Here is a 19,238-nt window from a genome sequence, read left to right on the forward strand (position 1 = left end):
AACCAAGAATGATACGGAGTACTTGGTACTAAAATGCAAGATAACAAACAATAAGATTTCCCAGGAAGATCGATACCAAAATTAGTGAATTATACGATTCTCCGTTTTTCATTTGAAGGATTCCTTAAAAAATGTTTCTAAGATATGATAATGGTATAAAACTTTATTGTAAAGATTTTGATCATCAAATCAATTGCGGTTGGAAAAGTTAAGATAAAGATATCTTAAATATACCTTTGCCAAAGCTATGGTCTAGCACTGAGTTAATATTATAATTAGTCAAGTGTTATTAGTCAAAGGAATGAAATCACTATTTATAATAATTAATTGGCAAGTGAATATGGGATGAATGACAAAAGCACCCTATTTCTCTATGGCCCTTCAGAACAGAGAGGACCATAATTAAGAGGAAAGTTGTAATTACATATTGGGATTAGGTTGTGCATTAGTTAATTAGTAATGTTTTAAGAGTTAGAACAAGTCTCTCAGCCTTACATAGGTGTTTTTTCTGAGTGTTAACAAGTCGAGAATCAATAGAAGACCTGGTTATTTTTATAGGTGAGGAATTTATTTAATCAAATAAGTTGTATTGAAATTTCGACCAACATTTATTTACTTTAAGAAGGATTGACACTTGATAAAGGGGTGAGGGAAGGTGGGGACCTAAGCGAAGAGGGGTACTCCACCAAGTACTCTCCTATTAGTCTAAGTCCTATATCGTTCCAATTTTATAACAAGTCTTCATAAAGGCCAACTAGCCAATCACTGTGGCATTTTTTCTTAAAAATTTCTCTTTTTCATGAGATTATCATCTGCTTTATACAACGCATTTGAAGCATTGTTATTAGGGAAGAAAAGTGGTCAAATATTCAGGGCTTTTCAATACTTCATGAATTTGATTTAGGCTTTATTTTGTTCATCGTATTTTCACTTATTTCGGAAAAAAAAATGTTAAGTTAAGTTCAAATAAGATAAGTACGGGAAAATAAGGGCTGCCCAAGTACTCTGTACAATTTATAAATAAAATAAATTATGATAAGTGATAATAAATTCAGAAAAAATAGAAGAAATCAAGCGAATAGAACGACAATAAAATAAAAATAATCTGATTTAGTAGTAACACATGAAACTGAGTGCCAGTGTATGAAGCATAAAAATGAGTAACAAACTTGCACTGAACAAGTTGTGGAAATATAACATCAACTACTTTTGTAGAATAGAAATCTACTATAGCTAGTTGTATAATTGCACCGCGCCACCAAGAAGGTTGTCAATCTCCTCGGCCTCATTTAGGCTTCAGAGAATAATGGTGAGCGCGACTTCAGGACCTGAATATTTGCTTTGGTTTTAAAGACACTCAAAGCCATCAACTTTTTAAAAGTTTAGTTCCTTGAAAATGGTTGGATCAACATCTAAGCTGCTTTTAGCTCAGCCAATTTGAAACGGAGAAGGTCCTCTGAAAACAGTACCCCACTCGGAGAAAGAAGGCGCTGAAGAGCAATAAAGAATCGTGCCTGAGCATTGAAAATTGGAAGGGGAATCCGGTCAGATAATGTTAGATAATGTATCAAAAGAGTGAAAGTTTAAACCCGATACAAATTGTTTAGTTACCCATTGAAATCCAACTAGAGCAGTCCAACAGCCTGCTAAACCATATCCTTGACTTCTCACAAGCTGTCACAGAAACAAAATTGAATGTACCGTAAATGGAAAACAGGACAATAAAGAATTCAACAAAGTTTTCAGCAGAGTAATACCAGCAATACAAGGGACCCCAAGACAAAACATCCGCTCATTGACGTACTAATGAATTTAAGGTCTCTTCCAGCCTGCATCACAAAAACCATTCCACTGCAGTTTAATGAATAGTTGAATACTCTCTACTGAAACTTTTACACCTAGACTCACTGTGACTTTTAACAAGTGAAATCCCTTTTTCTTTTTTCTTATGGTGATGCAATGACAATTTACAGGTAATATAACATTTCAGCAAGGAAAAGATGCCAAGGCTTCTATTCTTACCAGCAATGTTCCTTCACAGCTGAGTATACAAGGGGTCACACATAAAGAGAGAAAGAATGGGACACAAACTTTTTGCATCTGCAGTTATAAACAAACCAACTGTCGTCATTCCAAAAGAGCTAAGCAAACCAAAGGACTTTCAATTACTCACTTTTACCCAATTACAGAGCTTGCAACTGAGAAGCCTGCATCATCAAAATAACTGAGAAGTCCAACAAGCATTTGCAATCCAAGGATTATACTAAAGGAAAACGAAACTAACCTCTGCTATAACTGCAGGATCAGGAGTAAAGAATTGGGGAGCCAAGAAAGGAATGGATGTTGCAACTATTCCTAAAACAAGTCCCACAGAAGTCCCTATAATCAAAAGAGACTTCAGCAGATCTCGAGCCTGTTTGTAACATTGACATTTTAAGCATCAGTAAAACGAAAAAAACCATACCAAAACACTTATTGTATTTAATTCCTTGTGTTGATTCCTGGTTTTGATGATGACAAGCTAACCTTCTACTAATAGTTTATTTTGGAGAATGTCAGGAACAGGTTAATATTTAAAAGAAGGACAAATGCAACAACCGAAGCAAGCAAGGGAACTTTGAAGTAATTAAGTTCAAAGTACGTGGCAAGATTAAATCAAGGATTAAGTCAAGCAAATTCTATAAGGGTCGAAAGGTATAAGACCAATGTAATTTAGTACATGCTTAGTATGGGAACAGAGTATTTTGAAGAGTCCTAGTTATATCGTGAAACGAAATAAAACAGTTTTGCTTTTACAAAAAGATAAACATCAAATGTTTTTAAACTGATTTTACAAAACTGTTTGAAGTTATACTCTTGAATTTGAGTTAACATATAACTCTCAAAATACGAAAAGATTGATTTTCCTAAAACGCGTTTGAAGTAAGATTTGCGAAAATCTATCTATTAAAAAGAGTCATAAACTGGGTTGGATTTGAATCTAGGTTAAACACTTGGATTCGTATAAATACAACCTTTGTTCTTTGCTAAACTTTTTATCAGACTTATTTACATCAACCGGAAGCTTTCAGGTATCATCCTTAAAGTCTTAATCTTTGAAGAAGTCTGTTCCTGTTCCCATATAGAGCAGTATTTGTTACTTGGTCTTATATCGTATGTTAAGTAGTTAATTAATTCTTATACGTTTGATTAAAGTGTTGAGTTATTGTAAGTTAAGCCTGAGTCAGGCTTACTTGAGCAGGAGAGAAGATCTCACAAGAGATCAGTGAGTTGGAACAGTTGAGGGACTGTTTCCATAAGGGAAGGAACAAAGAGGGTTGTTCCTAGTCATCTGCAATCAGAGGCGATTGGCAGATTGTGGCCCGAGTAGATTAGGTTTGTAAAGAAACTAAGTTGTTTTGCCTAATTAGTGAAAGTGTTTAAGTCCCCAAAGGGGCCGTGGTTTTTTCCTCTCTATTGGGCCTAGAGAGTTTTCCACGCTAAATCTTGCTTGCATATTTTACTGTTTCTGTTCCGTATAGTTTAATTTTTATAAATACGTAAAATATCAATTCACCCCCCCTCTTGAGGAACTCCGTGAAACCAACAATTGGTATCAGAGCCAGAACCCTTTAAACTGCAGGTAACGCTGACGGGAAAAACGATTCTGAAGCTATGAACACTACGGAGAAACTAGAAGAGGGATACTCAACACAACGACCTCCAATGTTTAGCGGCAAATACTATTCCTACTGGAGAAACAGGATGGAGATTTTCATTAAGGCTGAAAACTATCAAGTATGGAGAGTGATTGAAGTTGGAGACTTCCAAGTCACTAAGCTGAACTCCGTTGGAGAAACTGTTCCCAAACCTGTTGATGAATTTGACAAAGCCGACTATGAAAAGCTTGAACTCAATGCCATGGCTGTCAAAATCCTTCATTGTGGACTAGGTCCAAATGAACACAACAGAGTTATGGGCTGCAAGAACGCAAAGCAGATTTGGGATCTGCTCCAGGTTACTCATGAAGGAACAAACGAAGTTAAAAGATCGAAGATTGATCTCTTAATGCACCAATACGAGCTGTTCACCATGAAGACATCTGAAACGATTCAAGACATGATTACTCGCTTCACAAACATTATCAATGAACTAAACTCTCTTGGCAAAATCATAACTCCTGAGGAACAAGTCAGGAAGGTTCTAAGAAGTCTACCACAAGATCCCTGGATGGCTAAAGTCACAGCCCTCCAGGAAACTAAAGACTTCACAAAGTTTAACCTGGAACAACTGGCTGGATCTCTCCTGACTCATGAACTTCAATTAAACGCGCGACCTTCAGAGAACACCAAAAATAGAGCTCTTGCTCTAAAAACCGAAAATGATGAAGACTCTGAAGAAGATGAAGAGACAGCTCTGTTTGCCAGGAGGTTCAGAAGAATGTTTAGGAACTACAAAGATGTGGAACACAGAAGCAAACCAAATAGAAAGTTCCCTAAAACTGACACTGGATGCCATAAGTGTGGAAACTTGGAACATCGCATTAGGGAATGTCCTCTATGGGATCAAGAACGAGGAAAGGGAAAGGAAACTACAAAAGACAGATTCAAAGACAACAGAAACTCCTTTTCCAAAACTGAGGTAAGGAAAGCCATGATTGCTGCATGGGGAGATACTTCTTCTGATGAGGAACAAGAACAACCCAACGAAGAAATTGCTCACCTGTGTCTTGTAGCTGAACATGAAGATGAAGAATCCGACTCAGAATCTGATAAATTCCAGGCAAGTCTTGTTCATATTAAAAGTAGGCTTGAATCCATGTCTAACGTAGAACTGTTTGACTTACTTTCTTGTCTCACTAGTGATTATGAGGATCTCCTAAAAGAAAAACTAGACTCAGACAGGAAACACCAAGACATTGTCAATAAACTCACAGAGGAGTTGGAATGGACCAGAAACTCAAACTTAGATATTGACAATCGTTTCTTTAAACTCTTTGATCAAAACCTTCATATAAAAGAAATGTGTGAAGCCTTACGCAATGAAAACTCCTGGCTAAAACAAGATATGATTGACCTAAAAATAGCCAAAACCAAGAAACTCTATAAAGAAGAACTAGAAAAAGCTAAGTTAGAACTAGTGAAAATTCACCAAGAAAAGACCCATCTAGAAAGTGAATTGACTAAAAGGACCAGACACAAAATAGAGGGAACACCAAAGTGGATAGAAGAAGCTAGAACCAAACGCACAGAAGGTTTAGGTTTTAACCACAAAAAGCATCATCCTAGAAAAACCAGAGTAGATTTATACAGTGACATAGTATGCACCTTCTGTGGTCAAATCGGTCACTATAGAGTTTCTTGCCCGAAAAACCAAAAGTACTTGGAAAAGAACATCGAATTCACCAAAACTAAATGGGTAAAGAAAAATGATTTGATTCCAAGTAAGGAACCCAAGCTATGCTGGGTTCCTAAAAACTCTAACTAAAAACTTCATGCAGGTCGAAGTGAGGGGGAACAACACATGGTACCTAGACAGTGGTTGTTCCAAGCACATGACTGGAGACAGAAATAGATTTCTCTCACTCACGACCTACGAAGGTGGAACTGTGACTTTTGGCGACAATAAGAAAGGTAACATCATTGGCATTGGTAAGGTTGGTAAGTCAAAGTCTCATTCCATCGATAATGTGTTTCTGGTTGAAGGACTAGGTCATAGCTTATTAAGTATTTCTCAATTCTGTGACAAAGGCAATTATGCAAAATTCTTCTCAAATAAATGTCTGATCATCAATAGTAACACAGAGACAGTGATCCTAGAGGGACAGAGGAAAGGGAACACATATGTGGTTAACCTCAACTCAGTCCCTCACTCCAATCTAACCTGTCTCAGTGTTATTGAAGATGATCCTTTGTTATGGCATAAAAGATTTGGTCATGCTAGCTTTTCTCTAATGAACAAATTAAAATTGAAAAATTTAGTCACAGGTCTCCCAAAAACAAAGTTTGCAAAACAATCAGTCTGTGATGCTTGTATCAAAGGAAAGCAAGTAAGAACGTCCTTTAAATCAAAAGGGGTAATCAGCACTACAAGACCACTGGAGCTGATCCACATGGATCTGTGTGGACCAATGAGGACACAAAGCAGAAGCGGAAAGAAGTACGTACTCGTTATTGTAGACGACTTCTCAAGATACACATGGGTGATCTTCTTATCCAACAAGGAAGAGACGTTTGAAGAATTTCTGTCTTTCGCCACAAAGGTTCAACGACAAAGCAATCATAAGCTGGTCCACATCAGATCAGATCATGGTACAGAATTTCAAAATAAAAGATTTGATGATCTATGTAAAGATTCAGGAATAGATCACAACTTCTCTGCTCCCAGAACACCTCAACAAAACGGTGTTGTAGAAAGAAAGAACCGAACTCTTGAAGACATGACAAGGACTATGTTGATTGCTAGTGGACTTCCAAAAAGTTTCTGGGCCGAAGCTCTAAATACGGCATGCTATGTACTCAATCGAGTGCTAATTAGAGCTATCAAAAACAAAACTCCATATGAACTGTACAAAGGAAGAAAACCCTCTATAACCCATCTTAGAATCTTTGGTTGCAAGTGTTTCGTCCACAACAATGGAAAGGATCAACTGGGAAAATTTGATGCACGAAGTGATGAAGCAATATTCCTAGGATATGCCTCAAACAGCAAAGCGTATAGAGTATTCAACAAAAGGACCATGTGCATGGAAGAAAGTATACATATTATATTTGATGAAACTGACTCCCAAAACTATGTTGCAGGTACAACTTCTGATGGAAACTTCGAACTAGGACTCACTAGAGAAACAGAAGACGAAGAGATAAGGAAAAGTTCCCAAACAGAAGAACAAACCCAAGTCGAAGAAACTTCTGAAAATAACATAGTTGAAGAGGAACCAGCACAAGCCGAAGATCAAGCAGAAACAAATGAGCAAGTTGAACAGTCGGTTATGGAAACAAACACACCTTTCCAACCCAGACCTTGGAAACATCAAAGCTCACATCCCCTTGACCAAATAATCAGTGATCTTGGACGAGGAACCACGACCAGATCCCAACTCAAAAACTTTTGTGCTTTCTATGCTTACTTATCCATGATTGAACCTAAAAATTACAAAGAAGCACTAACTGATTCTGATTGGATCATTGCTATGCAGGAGGAGCTTAATGAATTCGAAAGAAATAAAGTATGGCATCTTGAGCCTATACCACTGAACAATCGAGTAATAGGTCTCAAGTGGGTATTTCGAAATAAACAAGATGAGCATGCTACGATTACCAGGAACAAGGTCAGACTAGTTGTCAAGGGATACAACCAACAAGAGGGAATAGACTTTGAAGAAACTTTTGCTCCAGTTGCCAGAATGGAGGCAATACGCATACTAATAGCATTTGCATCATATATGGGATTCAAACTCTATCAAATGGATGTAAAATGTGCCTTCCTAAACGGAAATCTCAAGGAAGAAGTCTATGTGGAACAACCTCCAGGCTTTGAAGATCCAGAATACCCCGCACATGTCTACAAACTAGATAAGGCACTGTATGGACTGAAACAAGCACCAAGAGCCTGGTATGAACGTCTCTCACACTTTTTGCTAGACAATAAGTTCAATCGAGGTAAGGTTGATAGAACTCTGTTCCTTAAGTCAAGAAATACAGACATACTAATCGTTCAAATTTATGTTGATGATATTATATTTGGAGCAACTAACGAAAATCTATGCAAAGAATTCTCTGACCTAATGCAGCAAGAATTTCAAATGAGCATGATGGGAGAACTCAACTTCTTCCTAGGCCTCCAAATCAAGCAAACGGAACAAGGGATCATGATACATCAACAGAAATACATAAAAGATCTCATCAAGAAATATGGAATGGAGTCCGCTAAGAGCAACCACACTCCAATGGGAACAACTACGAGACTGGATGAGGATCAAGAAGGTAAGAGTGTAGACCAAACAAGGTACAGAGGTATGATAGGCTCCCTACTTTATCTTACAGCAAGCAGACCAGACATTGCATTCAGTGTAGGTGTCTGTGCCCGCTTCCAATCAAATCCAAAAGAATCTCACCTTACAGCTGTCAAAAGAATTCTAAGATATCTAAAAGGAACAGACGATTTGTGCCTATGGTACCCTACCTATGATCACTTTGATCTCAAAGGATACACAGATGCTGACTATGCAGGTGACCTAGTAAACAGAAAGAGCACATCAGGGATGGTTCAATTCCTAGGAGCATGTGCAGTCTCCTGGGCTTCAAAGAAACAAAACACAGTGGCTTTATCCACAACAGAAGCTGAATATGTAGCTGCGGCTTCATGCTGTTCCCAAATGCTATGGATCAAACAACAACTTAGAGATTTTGGTATGAAATTAAAGTGTGTTCCTATTCTATGCGACAACACAAGTGCAATCTGCATATCAAAAGACCCAGTGCACCACTCAAGGGTCAAACACATTCACATTCGACATCACTTTTTAAAAGATTATGTGGAAAAGGAACTAGTCAAACTTGAGTTCTGTCCCACAGAAGATCAAGTAGCTGACATCTTGACCAAACCACTTAACAGGGACAGACACGACAAGCTCAGGTTAGAACTCGGTATGATACGAATACAATAACACCGGTTGTCCTTATCATTTTCTAACCTCACTGGAAAATATCAAAAAAAAAAAAAAAAAAAAAAAAAAAAAAAAAAACATGTTCTTCATTTTTTTGTTATGCACCATATTTTCTGAATGGACTAACAACCAGGTTCGGATTGCAAAAACCAGCTGTGCATTACCACAGCCACGTCTGCACATTATTAAGGTAATCGCACTTTTTCCCAATACTTGCATTCAATTCGAGGTCTAAGTGGGAATTCTAAAAATGAATGGAAAGCAATTAATTTGATTCATCGAATCTTACAAAATCTGGTGCATGCATTACTATTCCATATTTACTCACTCAAACACGCTTCCCACACTCCGATTCCCAACACCAAAACTCTTCCCATTCTAATCATTCCGCCTATAAAAATCTCGGTACATCCCCTCCTTCTTATCAAATTCCCAATTTTAAAATTCAAAATTCACCTATCTCTCCTAGTAAATCGCAACAGCCTTGCCTATAAAATCATGACCCTCTACAAACTTCAATTCCCAAACCCTACAAATTCATCTTCTCCTTCTACACCCATCATCACCGTCATACCTCTTCAAGCCATTTATCCGGAAACGATGCCTCCCAAACAACCCACACCAAAACCACCAGCCACAAAATCAACTACAAAACTCTCCACCAAACGGAAACTGGTCTTGAAGAAGGAAGTTGCTGCTTTGACTCAGGGGGAACCTCATCTTCCAGCTGAGAAGAAGGTAAAACTCGAACCCACAAAATTTTTCTATTTTCCCCCAGATCGTATGCTCCCTGGTCTTAGCATAGATTTTGGTTGGTGTCGGGAAATAGGGTTTGTAGAATTGTTGGAGACGATCGAGTCTCAAGGTTGGACCTATCTTTTTGAGGTTTGTTCTAAAGCTTGCATGTATCCAGAAGCAATGGGGGAATTTTGCTCAAACTTTGTCAATAACAAGGGAATTTGTAGTTCTGAAGTCAATGGGAAACAATTTAGCTTCGATTCTGAGAAATTAGGGTCTTGGTTCAAAGTCCCAGTTTTAGGGGAGGAGGTCTATCACAAGGGAAAGGGTCCAATTGAGCTCGGGGGTGCAACAATGCAGGAAGTTTACTCATATTTTGGTGGTCAAGGAAAACACCCAAAAGCTCTCAACCAGTCTGTCCTCACTCCTTTTCAAAAGGTCCTTTTTAATGTGGTCCGACGAGGTATTGTTCCGCGTCATGACAAGCGTGCCTTGGCAAGCAGGTTAGATCTGATCTACATCTTTCTCCTCGAATCTCAGCGTCAAATAAATTTTCCTGTCGTTTTTATCTCCCATCTCACTCACTCCATCTCTCAGATCAATATGATTGGGTATGGGTCTCTTCTCACCTTCATTATGAGAAAAGTTGGGGTTGACCTTACTCGTTACTCAGCTGAACCTCTTACCCCTGCCCATATTCTTAACAAAGCTTGCTTGAATGGGATTAGCCTGAGTGTAGTGGATGGAGTCGTCTGTGTTGGTAAGACGAATGTGGGAGATACTACACCTCAGGAGGAAGAGGGAGAAGAAGATGTCGATGAGGAGGAGGATGATTTAGAAGGAGCAGAAGAGGAGCTTGATGAGGGAGATGAACTATCAGCTGCGGAAGAGGAGGCACCACTTCCTTGCCATGAGACAGAGGGTCAGACAGAGGGTGTTCCTGTTGACCTATGTCCAAAGGAGGCAAGTCCAATCAAAGCCACCTCCTCTCCCAAGAACATTCCAACCACATCATCTCATCAGCCTATCCGTCGCAGTAGCCGTCTAGCCAGCTCTTCCAAGGGAATTCCTCCGGTCTACAGGGTCGAGGATTCAGAATCAGACAAAGATGGTGAAACCCAATCTGCTGCTCCCTCTCCAGACGGTTCAGTGCAGCTCTTGGTGGCTAAAGTGGATCAACTGCAGCTGGACAATGTGGTTCTGTTGTCAGCTGTTACTTCTTTGCAGGAGCTCATTCACAAGATGCAGCAGGACCAGGCAGAGTTCTTCAATGATATGACAGAACGCCTTGCTGACATGATCGTCGAGGAGGTGACACATGCTGAGGATGCTGCTCCTGGATCTCCCCAAACCTGACCCTGCTACAAAATCCTTGCTTATCCTACCCCATATAATCTGCTGTCCATCAAACATTTTATTTTGTTTTTGCTGGCTCTTTAAACAATTTTTTTTGGTTTGGTTTTTGGATGCGCCAAGTTTATGACTAATGCTCATTAGTGCGCTTTTCCTACGTTCTGATAGTTGCCCCACTCTGACTTGTAGAATTTTTGCTTGTATTGTGCTATATGTTGCGTTTATCTTGTTCTGCTTGCAGGGGTGCGGTCAAAATCGTTGACCGACTTGAGCTGCATGATGACTATCTGCTTGCTAGGGTAATATGATTCCTATATTCTCCTTCTTCTTCTTCTCCTTTGGTTCTGCGTTTTTCCCTACTCCCTTTTTGATAATTCCAAAGGGGGAAGATATTGAGAGGACAACTTGTGTTCCATTATATTTGTTTTTATACTTGGGTTCACCACCCAAGCGACTCATCTGTTCCTGGTTAAGTTTTTGACTCTGGATTGTCAGGTTACATATCTCATTCCTTAAGTTATTTACTCCTATCAAGTTGTAAGGTTGTCATCATCAAAAAGGGGGAAATTGTTGATTCCTGGTTTTGATGATGACAAGCTAACCTTCTACTAATAGTTTATTTTGGAGAATGTCAGGAACAGGTTAATATTTAAAAGAAGGACAAATGCAACAACCGAAGCAAGCAAGGGAACTTTGAAGTAATTAAGTTCAAAGTACGTGGCAAGATTAAATCAAGGATTAAGTCAAGCAAATTCTATAAGGGTCGAAAGGTATAAGACCAATGTAATTTAGTACATGCTTAGTATGGGAACAGAGTATTTTGAAGAGTCCTAGTTATATCGTGAAACGAAATAAAACAGTTTTGCTTTTACAAAAAGATAAACATCAAATGTTTTTAAACTGATTTTACAAAACTGTTTGAAGTTATACTCTTGAATTTGAGTTAACATATAACTCTCAAAATACGAAAAGATTGATTTTCCTAAAACGCGTTTGAAGTAAGATTTGCGAAAATCTATCTATTAAAAAGAGTCATAAACTGGGTTGGATTTGAATCTAGGTTAAACACTTGGATTCGTATAAATACAACCTTTGTTCTTTGCTAAACTTTTTATCAGACTTATTTACATCAACCGGAAGCTTTCAGGTATCATCCTTAAAGTCTTAATCTTTGAAGAAGTCTGTTCCTGTTCCCATATAGAGCAGTATTTGTTACTTGGTCTTATATCGTATGTTAAGTAGTTAATTAATTCTTATACGTTTGATTAAAGTGTTGAGTTATTGTAAGTTAAGCCTGAGTCAGGCTTACTTGAGCAGGAGAGAAGATCTCACAAGAGATCAGTGAGTTGGAACAGTTGAGGGACTGTTTCCATAAGGGAAGGAACAAAGAGGGTTGTTCCTAGTCATCTGCAATCAGAGGCGATTGGCAGATTGTGGCCCGAGTAGATTAGGTTTGTAAAGAAACTAAGTTGTTTTGCCTAATTAGTGAAAGTGTTTAAGTCCCCAAAGGGGCCGTGGTTTTTTCCTCTCTATTGGGCCTAGAGAGTTTTCCACGCTAAATCTTGCTTGCATATTTTACTGTTTCTGTTCCGTATAGTTTAATTTTTATAAATACGTAAAATATCAATTCACCCCCCCTCTTGAGGAACTCCGTGAAACCAACACCTTGGAACTTGATGCATCTTCCAATATTCCTTAAAAATAATTCAAAAAATTCAAGTTTTGAATCTATACATCCAAAATTGAATAGTGCCTGTGATGGCAATAGCAAGCACCAACAAGGAACTAAAACAAATAAAGCCATTTAGATTTAGATAGGACTAGGAGCTGAAACAAGTTGACTGCTCGAATACCTTTACTAAGCTTCGGTCTACTCCATACAGCAGCTCTGGCATAAATGACTGTGCAGTCTGGGAAAGGGGTTCACCCCATACTGCACACATGTGGAATATTTGAGACAAGACCTACAAGTTATTCAGTTGATAATATATTAGCATTTTGAATTTACCTGTAATACACAGCCAAACATCATTCAAAAGCTCCAAACAAATTTAGCCCACCTGATGAGCAGCGATTGTTTGTGTTCCCATGGAAGTAGCGCAATAGACTATCAGAGAGTAAAAGGACACCTGAAACAACATTAGCATGTGCATCTCGAATATCAACTGATTTTTTCTTCAGAATAGCTATATGCCTATATTTGAAAATTTTGTGCTACTCTAGACCCATAGTTAGTAACAACCTTTGAAACTATAGTTATAAATATCGGGGCAGCAATTGCGAATATTTCTTGAAGTTCAGATAGTGAAGGAGCTGCAATGGAATACCCATTGTATCCTTTTTTATTTAAAGCATCAATCATTGTGTAGGCTGCAACAATCTGAACACAAAATATTCCAGCATTAGAGACCAGAAACACAAGAACAAAAATAAATGTGGTAAAATGGTGAGGAAGTTAAAGTAGTAAAGAGAGTAATAGCGATTGTAAAAGAACTTGACAAATGCACTGAACACACTTGTGATATTGCAGTTGCCCATGCTGCACCAGCAATCCCGTAGCCCAGGAACATGCAGAGTACTATATCACCAACGCCATTTATAACACTCGCAACTACCAAGGCCTTCAAAGGTCCCATTGAATCTTTCATGCCCAGACTAATAGCAAATGAAACATGTCCATATATTAACATAGAAGTAATCAAGGAGAAAAAACTTAATTTCAAATTGCTGTAGGTATCAATAGTGTGTTTGGATAGTAAGATTGAAGGGAAAGGAAAGGGAGGGAAATAGGAGGAAGGTCAGGTCCATTTCCCTCCAAATCTCTCCAATTCTGGAGGGATGATGTTTAATAAAGGGGGAGGGAAATGGTCCAAACAAGGGAACTTGTGCCCCTCCCCTTCTTTTCCCTTCCTTTCTCTCCGTTTCCTCTCATCCAAACAAAGTGTAATTGTTTAGAGTAATAAAATGTGCTTACAATTTTACTAACGCCTACTAAGTTAAACATTAACAGTCTAGCGAGACAGTATTCACTTTTATACAGGGAACATCATGTTTACCTTGCACTCTGAGCAACCCATCCCACAAGAATAGCAGGCCACGCTAAAGCTCGAATCTAGCAAGAAAAAGAAAAAAAAATAGTCTTGAAAGTCATAGGAACAAGATGAAGTGCAAATACGACTCAAAGATATCCTAGTTAGCAATTAGATTTGAACCAAAATACTAGGAACAAGTCTACTACTAAGTAGTACGCAAAGAACATTAATATGATGTCACGTGAAATCACCTCTACTGCTAAATTGTAGTTGAGGACTTCTAGACCACCGATTTATGCCGAACCCACATTGGACAGGAAGATCCTATTTTATACGGAATAGGATATAAATCCAATACCCCGAAACCCTACAGTTCTATCCTAGACATTTCACTGGTGTACAGAATGGATCTCTGAGACAGCTTAATTTTAAAGACAATTAAATCCTGGGTCTGGTATTATACAAAAAACTGATACCTACAATCCTATATAGGTCAATAACTAACATAAACTGCTAGCATAACAGAAAGGCAGAGCAGTGACCAGCTTCGAGGTGCATGGTTAGGAGTTGGGACACAGCCACACCCTTATTGATCACTGTCCAAGGGATGAACATTAGAAGATTGGTATGACATTTGAATGTAACCATAACATAATGTCATATATACTTGAAAGCGACAGCTTAAACAGTCCATATCATGAGCTCAAATTCTCAATATACTTAAAATCTTGAACGTTAGTGATACAACCAGGCATCCAAACAAAACATTGTTAAGTGATCATAGCAATTTGAACACAATCACTCTTACTTTTCCTCTATTCTTTTTAGACCAGACTAGTATCTCTTCAGCATTGCACGCAGTAATTTCCCCAACAGTGAGTCAGTGATCAAAACTAGAGCGAAAAACACAAGACACAAGAGTGGTCAACAAGTACACAAACCTGAACATAAGTATTTGCAGCAGGCACAATGTGCACATTCTTAGTTCCAGCAAAACCTGCAATAATAGGGTGCAAAGGCTTTGTAATAGGAAATAAGAAACTTTCTTAGAGGAAGCAAAAAATTATAAAGCATTTCACTAAAATCCAATATGTAGTAACAGAATATGTTCTTATACCAGTTTTATTTACCAGTTAAAGCCCATGAACCAAACAATTTCGTAAATCCAAGCATTGACACTCCACAAACTAAACCCACAAACAACAAGATTGATATCTGGTGTTGCACTTGCTTCTCATCCTGCATCAATCACACACAATATACCCAATAAAGTGCACATTTCGATATTGAGCCGTCTCAAATTAATAGGTCACTTTCTTATCAAAATTGAAATTACAATACGAACATTTTGGCCACAAATTTGATATGGAGTATAGCTTTTGTGTTCTTTAGGTGCACAATCAACATTGTGCACGTGAATGCAGATAATAGTCGTATTGTGGTACGTAAACACGATTCCTTAAACACAACTTTAATCAAATGCGGCCTATTATTTAGAAATAAAGTAACAAAATACAAATTGTTAGTGAGCAGAGTAATGTACCTGTCTAGCAAGTGAAGTGGCAACCATATTGGAAGTGGCAATTGAAAGAAACATAAACACATAACTCATATAATCACAGAGAACAGTTCCAGGACCTGCTCATTACAAAAAAACCAAAACATATATTAATCCCAGGTAAAATAAATCATAATCACAAATTAAAATTGTAAACAAATCCAAAAAAAATCATTAGAAAACTGAAAAAATTACCTAAAGCAGCAAGTTCAATGGAGCTGCCTTGCCCAATAACAGCAGTATCAATGAGACTCATCAAAGGTCCACAAATCCAAAGGCCAGTAGCAGGCCCAGAAAACTTGATAATCTCAATCATTTGATCCCATAGGCTTGAGCTTTGATTGGTGGAATTCCCACTTATGGGGTCCACCAATTCAGGGTTTTCTTCTTCATCATCATCATCCCTGATTTCAGATTCTGGAACATGAGCAGGGGTGATACAGTGAAGTTTTTGGGAAATGTGTAGAATTTTATGAGTGAAAGTCGGTAACTTTAGTGGAATTTGACAGGGTTTTGGGCGGAAATGCGAGGAGGGGAAGTGGTTAGAGGTAGGATTAACAGTAATAATGGTGGGTTTGATTAGAATTAGGGGGGAAAATGGAGTTATGGCTTTGAATTGCATTGTTTATTTGTATAGTACAATGAACAAAATGAAGAAGGCGATGCAGAAAAGGAAAGGTAAGAATCTATGAAGTGTTTGATTTGGAAATAATGGGGGTTGGTTGGTACTTGTAGTCATTTGGAAGTTGAAAGGTCTTGGAAGATCCAAGAAAGAAGTAAATGATAGGAAAAGATAGTGAAAGTTGAGCGAGTCACCTCGATGAATCGTGATTATTTGTTTTGTATTAGCGGTTTCATATTTCACAACTTCACGTGTGTGAGATTGAGCAATGTCAAACCAAATACTCCCTATTATCATTTGGATATTTTTTTGGAAAATTTGTGAAACATTTTAAAATTCAAAAATTATGATAAATGACCTTTAAAAAAAAAAAGTTGTGACATAAAGTTCAATTTGTTTTTTTGTTGTGAATAAAGATCAAAGACTATTTTTCGGTGGTCAACGCCAATTTTCCGGCGTTGACCGGCACGTGTTTAACACGTGTCCATTTTTTAACTAACTAAATTAGATCTCGTGCACGCATTGATTTTCTTTTTAACTGAAATATCTCCAAACTACTGCATCATTATAAAATTTCGAACATATCCATTTAAATTTATTCATCTAATATGCATATTTTAAATGCGTAATGGTAATTTAACTGAATATATTTTCCATTATTAATGAACCGATTTGACTAAAATATTACTAAAAAATATTTATCAAAATTATTATTATGCTGTATCTATTATTGTCATAATATATAAACTAATATTTTTCCCATACATAAATAGTTTATAAAAAAGGATAGATAATAAAAATAAAATTAAAACAGATACACTTTTTAGGAAAATGATTTTTGGCGGAAAAAAATTTGCACCAAGAAGTGACATGTGTCATTCCAGGTATTTGTTTTAATATAATAAAGTAATAGATTTTTTTAAAAAATCATTCCCTGCAATCCCCCCCTATTTGACCCAACTACCTAGTAACCTAAAAAAAACTTTGTTTTTCTCTCTCTTCGATGCTCTACTGCTTCTCCTTCCTCTACATCATTAATGGCAATTAACTGCTCCCGTCAGAATTCAATGAACAAGGGTTGTTGAAGTAGAATTTAAAGCATCTCATCATTGATTAAGATACGAATAAGAAACCTAATTTCAAGAGTAAAAAAATTGGAGATATTTGAGCAAAACAATTAGGGCTTTTACTGTTACCTTGTACGAAATTGCACGAAAAGCAAAAGGGTTGCGTGAATTTGGTTGATTTGAACCGCAGAGAAGAAATTCGTGGATTGAAATGAGGAAGAAAATGGCAATGCAAGAGAGCCTTGATGAGAGAGAATCGATTTTTTTTTAATCCTAGTAAGTTAGTTGGGTCAAATAGGGGGAGGGATAGGAGGGAATGATTTTAAAAAAATTAGTTAAAAATTTGAACACGTGTTGAACATGTGCCGGTCAACGCCAATTGTCAACGCGGAAAATTGGCGTTGACCACCGGAAAATAGCCTTTGTTCCTTGTTCACAACAAAAAAAAAACGAATTGGGGCTTATGTCATAATTTTCTTTAAAATGTCCTTTATCACAATTTTTGTGTTTTAAAAGGTCCTTTCTGACAAATTCTCCTATTTTTTAACTTATTACACTTCGCATGATATATATTTTAAAATACGATTATATCAACTAGCTTTGTTTGTAAAGTTTTGAGGGAGTGATATTTAGATATGAGATTGAATTCCAACTATATTATTTGTCACCTTGGCCTTTTGGCTCTCTCTACACCCAAAAAAAACAAAAAAAAACTTTTAACACAACGCAATTTTGTTCACATCTTCTTTTACAACATTTGGAAAACAAAATCACACAACAATAATGTTAGAATATATTTTGAATCAATCAAGTCCCTTACTGAAACGCCCCAACACGGGTATCTATTATTGTATACTAGGGTTTATCTATTTTGGGCTTACTTTTTGGCTTTTTCCGCTCTTGTGTATAGAGTACTATATAATATCTCTGGGTCATAACCTAGTCGTATTAGGTAATATGTATTACTCAAGATCTATAAAACTTTTCTCTCTTTTGCATGTGAACGTAGCTTATACATTATTAGTGAACCATGTTAAATCCATGTGTTCTTTATTTACGTTATTTATAATATTTCTTGCTTCCGCTATAACAAGTACCATAAGCCAGTCTCAAACAATATTTGGAAAATATTTACACAATAGTTTGTCAATTTGCTACTACAACCATAGTTCAAGACATTCGTATAAGATATCTAACCATTTTGGGACCTTTTTCCTTTCCCACCACAGTTGCCAACACTGAAGGGCCCAGAAATGTCTATCAAACAAAAGATAACATAGCCCATCGGGCTCCACTCCCTTTCCAGTCTCCACCCATTCAATCAGTGTGAGTTTGAGTTTGTGGGTAATAAAAAGTTGGATAAGATTATCTCATTTCCCGCTTAAGAGCGAGCTCTTACTTGTTCCAAAAGGTCTTGCGCGCACTAGGTGCACAATAAATTTATTGTACACCAAAATAACTTTTACCCATTTTTTTGTAACTTTAACATAGTTTGGATTAACTTTTATATTCATAAAAAAACACGTTGATAGATAACCATTTTAAATAGTTAAATGATTAATTTTATACATTATTAATGATTTTGAAGAAATAAGTTTTATTAAAATGAAAAAATTTATCACTAAAAAATGGATAACTTTTACATATATAAGCTTAACTTTTAAACATTTTGGGTTAACTTTTACTCTGGTGTACAATATTTATTGTACAACCCTTGTAAACAAGAATTTGTGTACTTGTTCTCTCTCTTTAAGAGCCCCTTAAGAAACCCCCTTATTCATGCTCTAATTTGGGTCTTGGGTCGAGTACATTGGTTTGAGTCATATCGGATAATAATTTTTGCAATATCATTGTGTAAATTGGGTCATTTTGGTTATTATCGGAGTATAGTTGAACCGATTCAATTTTTGATCTCTCTAATTGTCACTAGGGATAATATCCAAAATTCAACCACCCAAATCAAATTACTAATTCTAATTAGACTTTGAGAAATTTGCACCAAACAAAAATTAATAGTTCGAGCCTATCCCGTTTAAACAAGGTTAAGCCCTTTATTTTTTATAAAAGGGATAGGCTCTACAAGGGTTGAGTTTTAATGGGTTGTTAGACCCTTAAAGTGTTAGATTTAATAAACTTAATGGGTCCCATTAAAATCAACGGATGATTTTTATAGTTTTTTGTTTTGCTTTATTTTTTATGCAAAAGACCGTTTAAATTTACA

The 19,238-nt window shown here is 37.0% G+C and overlaps 1 protein-coding gene across 1 annotated transcript; it reads right to left on the reverse strand.

Moving 5' to 3' along the window:
• Nucleotides 1–1,070: 1,070 nt before the first annotated feature.
• Nucleotides 1,071–16,152, reverse strand: LOC110789569 (protein DETOXIFICATION 47, chloroplastic). The gene is made up of 14 exons (XM_021994269.2): nt 15,524–16,152; nt 15,314–15,408; nt 14,901–15,009; nt 14,712–14,767; nt 13,795–13,850; nt 13,255–13,393; nt 12,981–13,118; nt 12,799–12,867; nt 12,592–12,702; nt 2,285–2,413; nt 2,023–2,100; nt 1,758–1,829; nt 1,612–1,674; nt 1,071–1,514 (listed from the first exon to the last, which is right to left on the reverse strand). Exons 1-14 carry the CDS (start codon nt 15,948–15,950, stop codon nt 1,413–1,415), a joined length of 1,644 nt encoding a protein of 547 aa, XP_021849961.2. The 5' UTR covers nt 15,951–16,152; the 3' UTR covers nt 1,071–1,412.
• Nucleotides 16,153–19,238: the final 3,086 nt, after the last annotated feature.

Source organism: Spinacia oleracea, chromosome 4, assembly GCF_020520425.1.
Source record: "Spinacia oleracea cultivar Varoflay chromosome 4, BTI_SOV_V1, whole genome shotgun sequence".
NCBI lineage: Eukaryota > Viridiplantae > Streptophyta > Magnoliopsida > Caryophyllales > Amaranthaceae > Spinacia > Spinacia oleracea.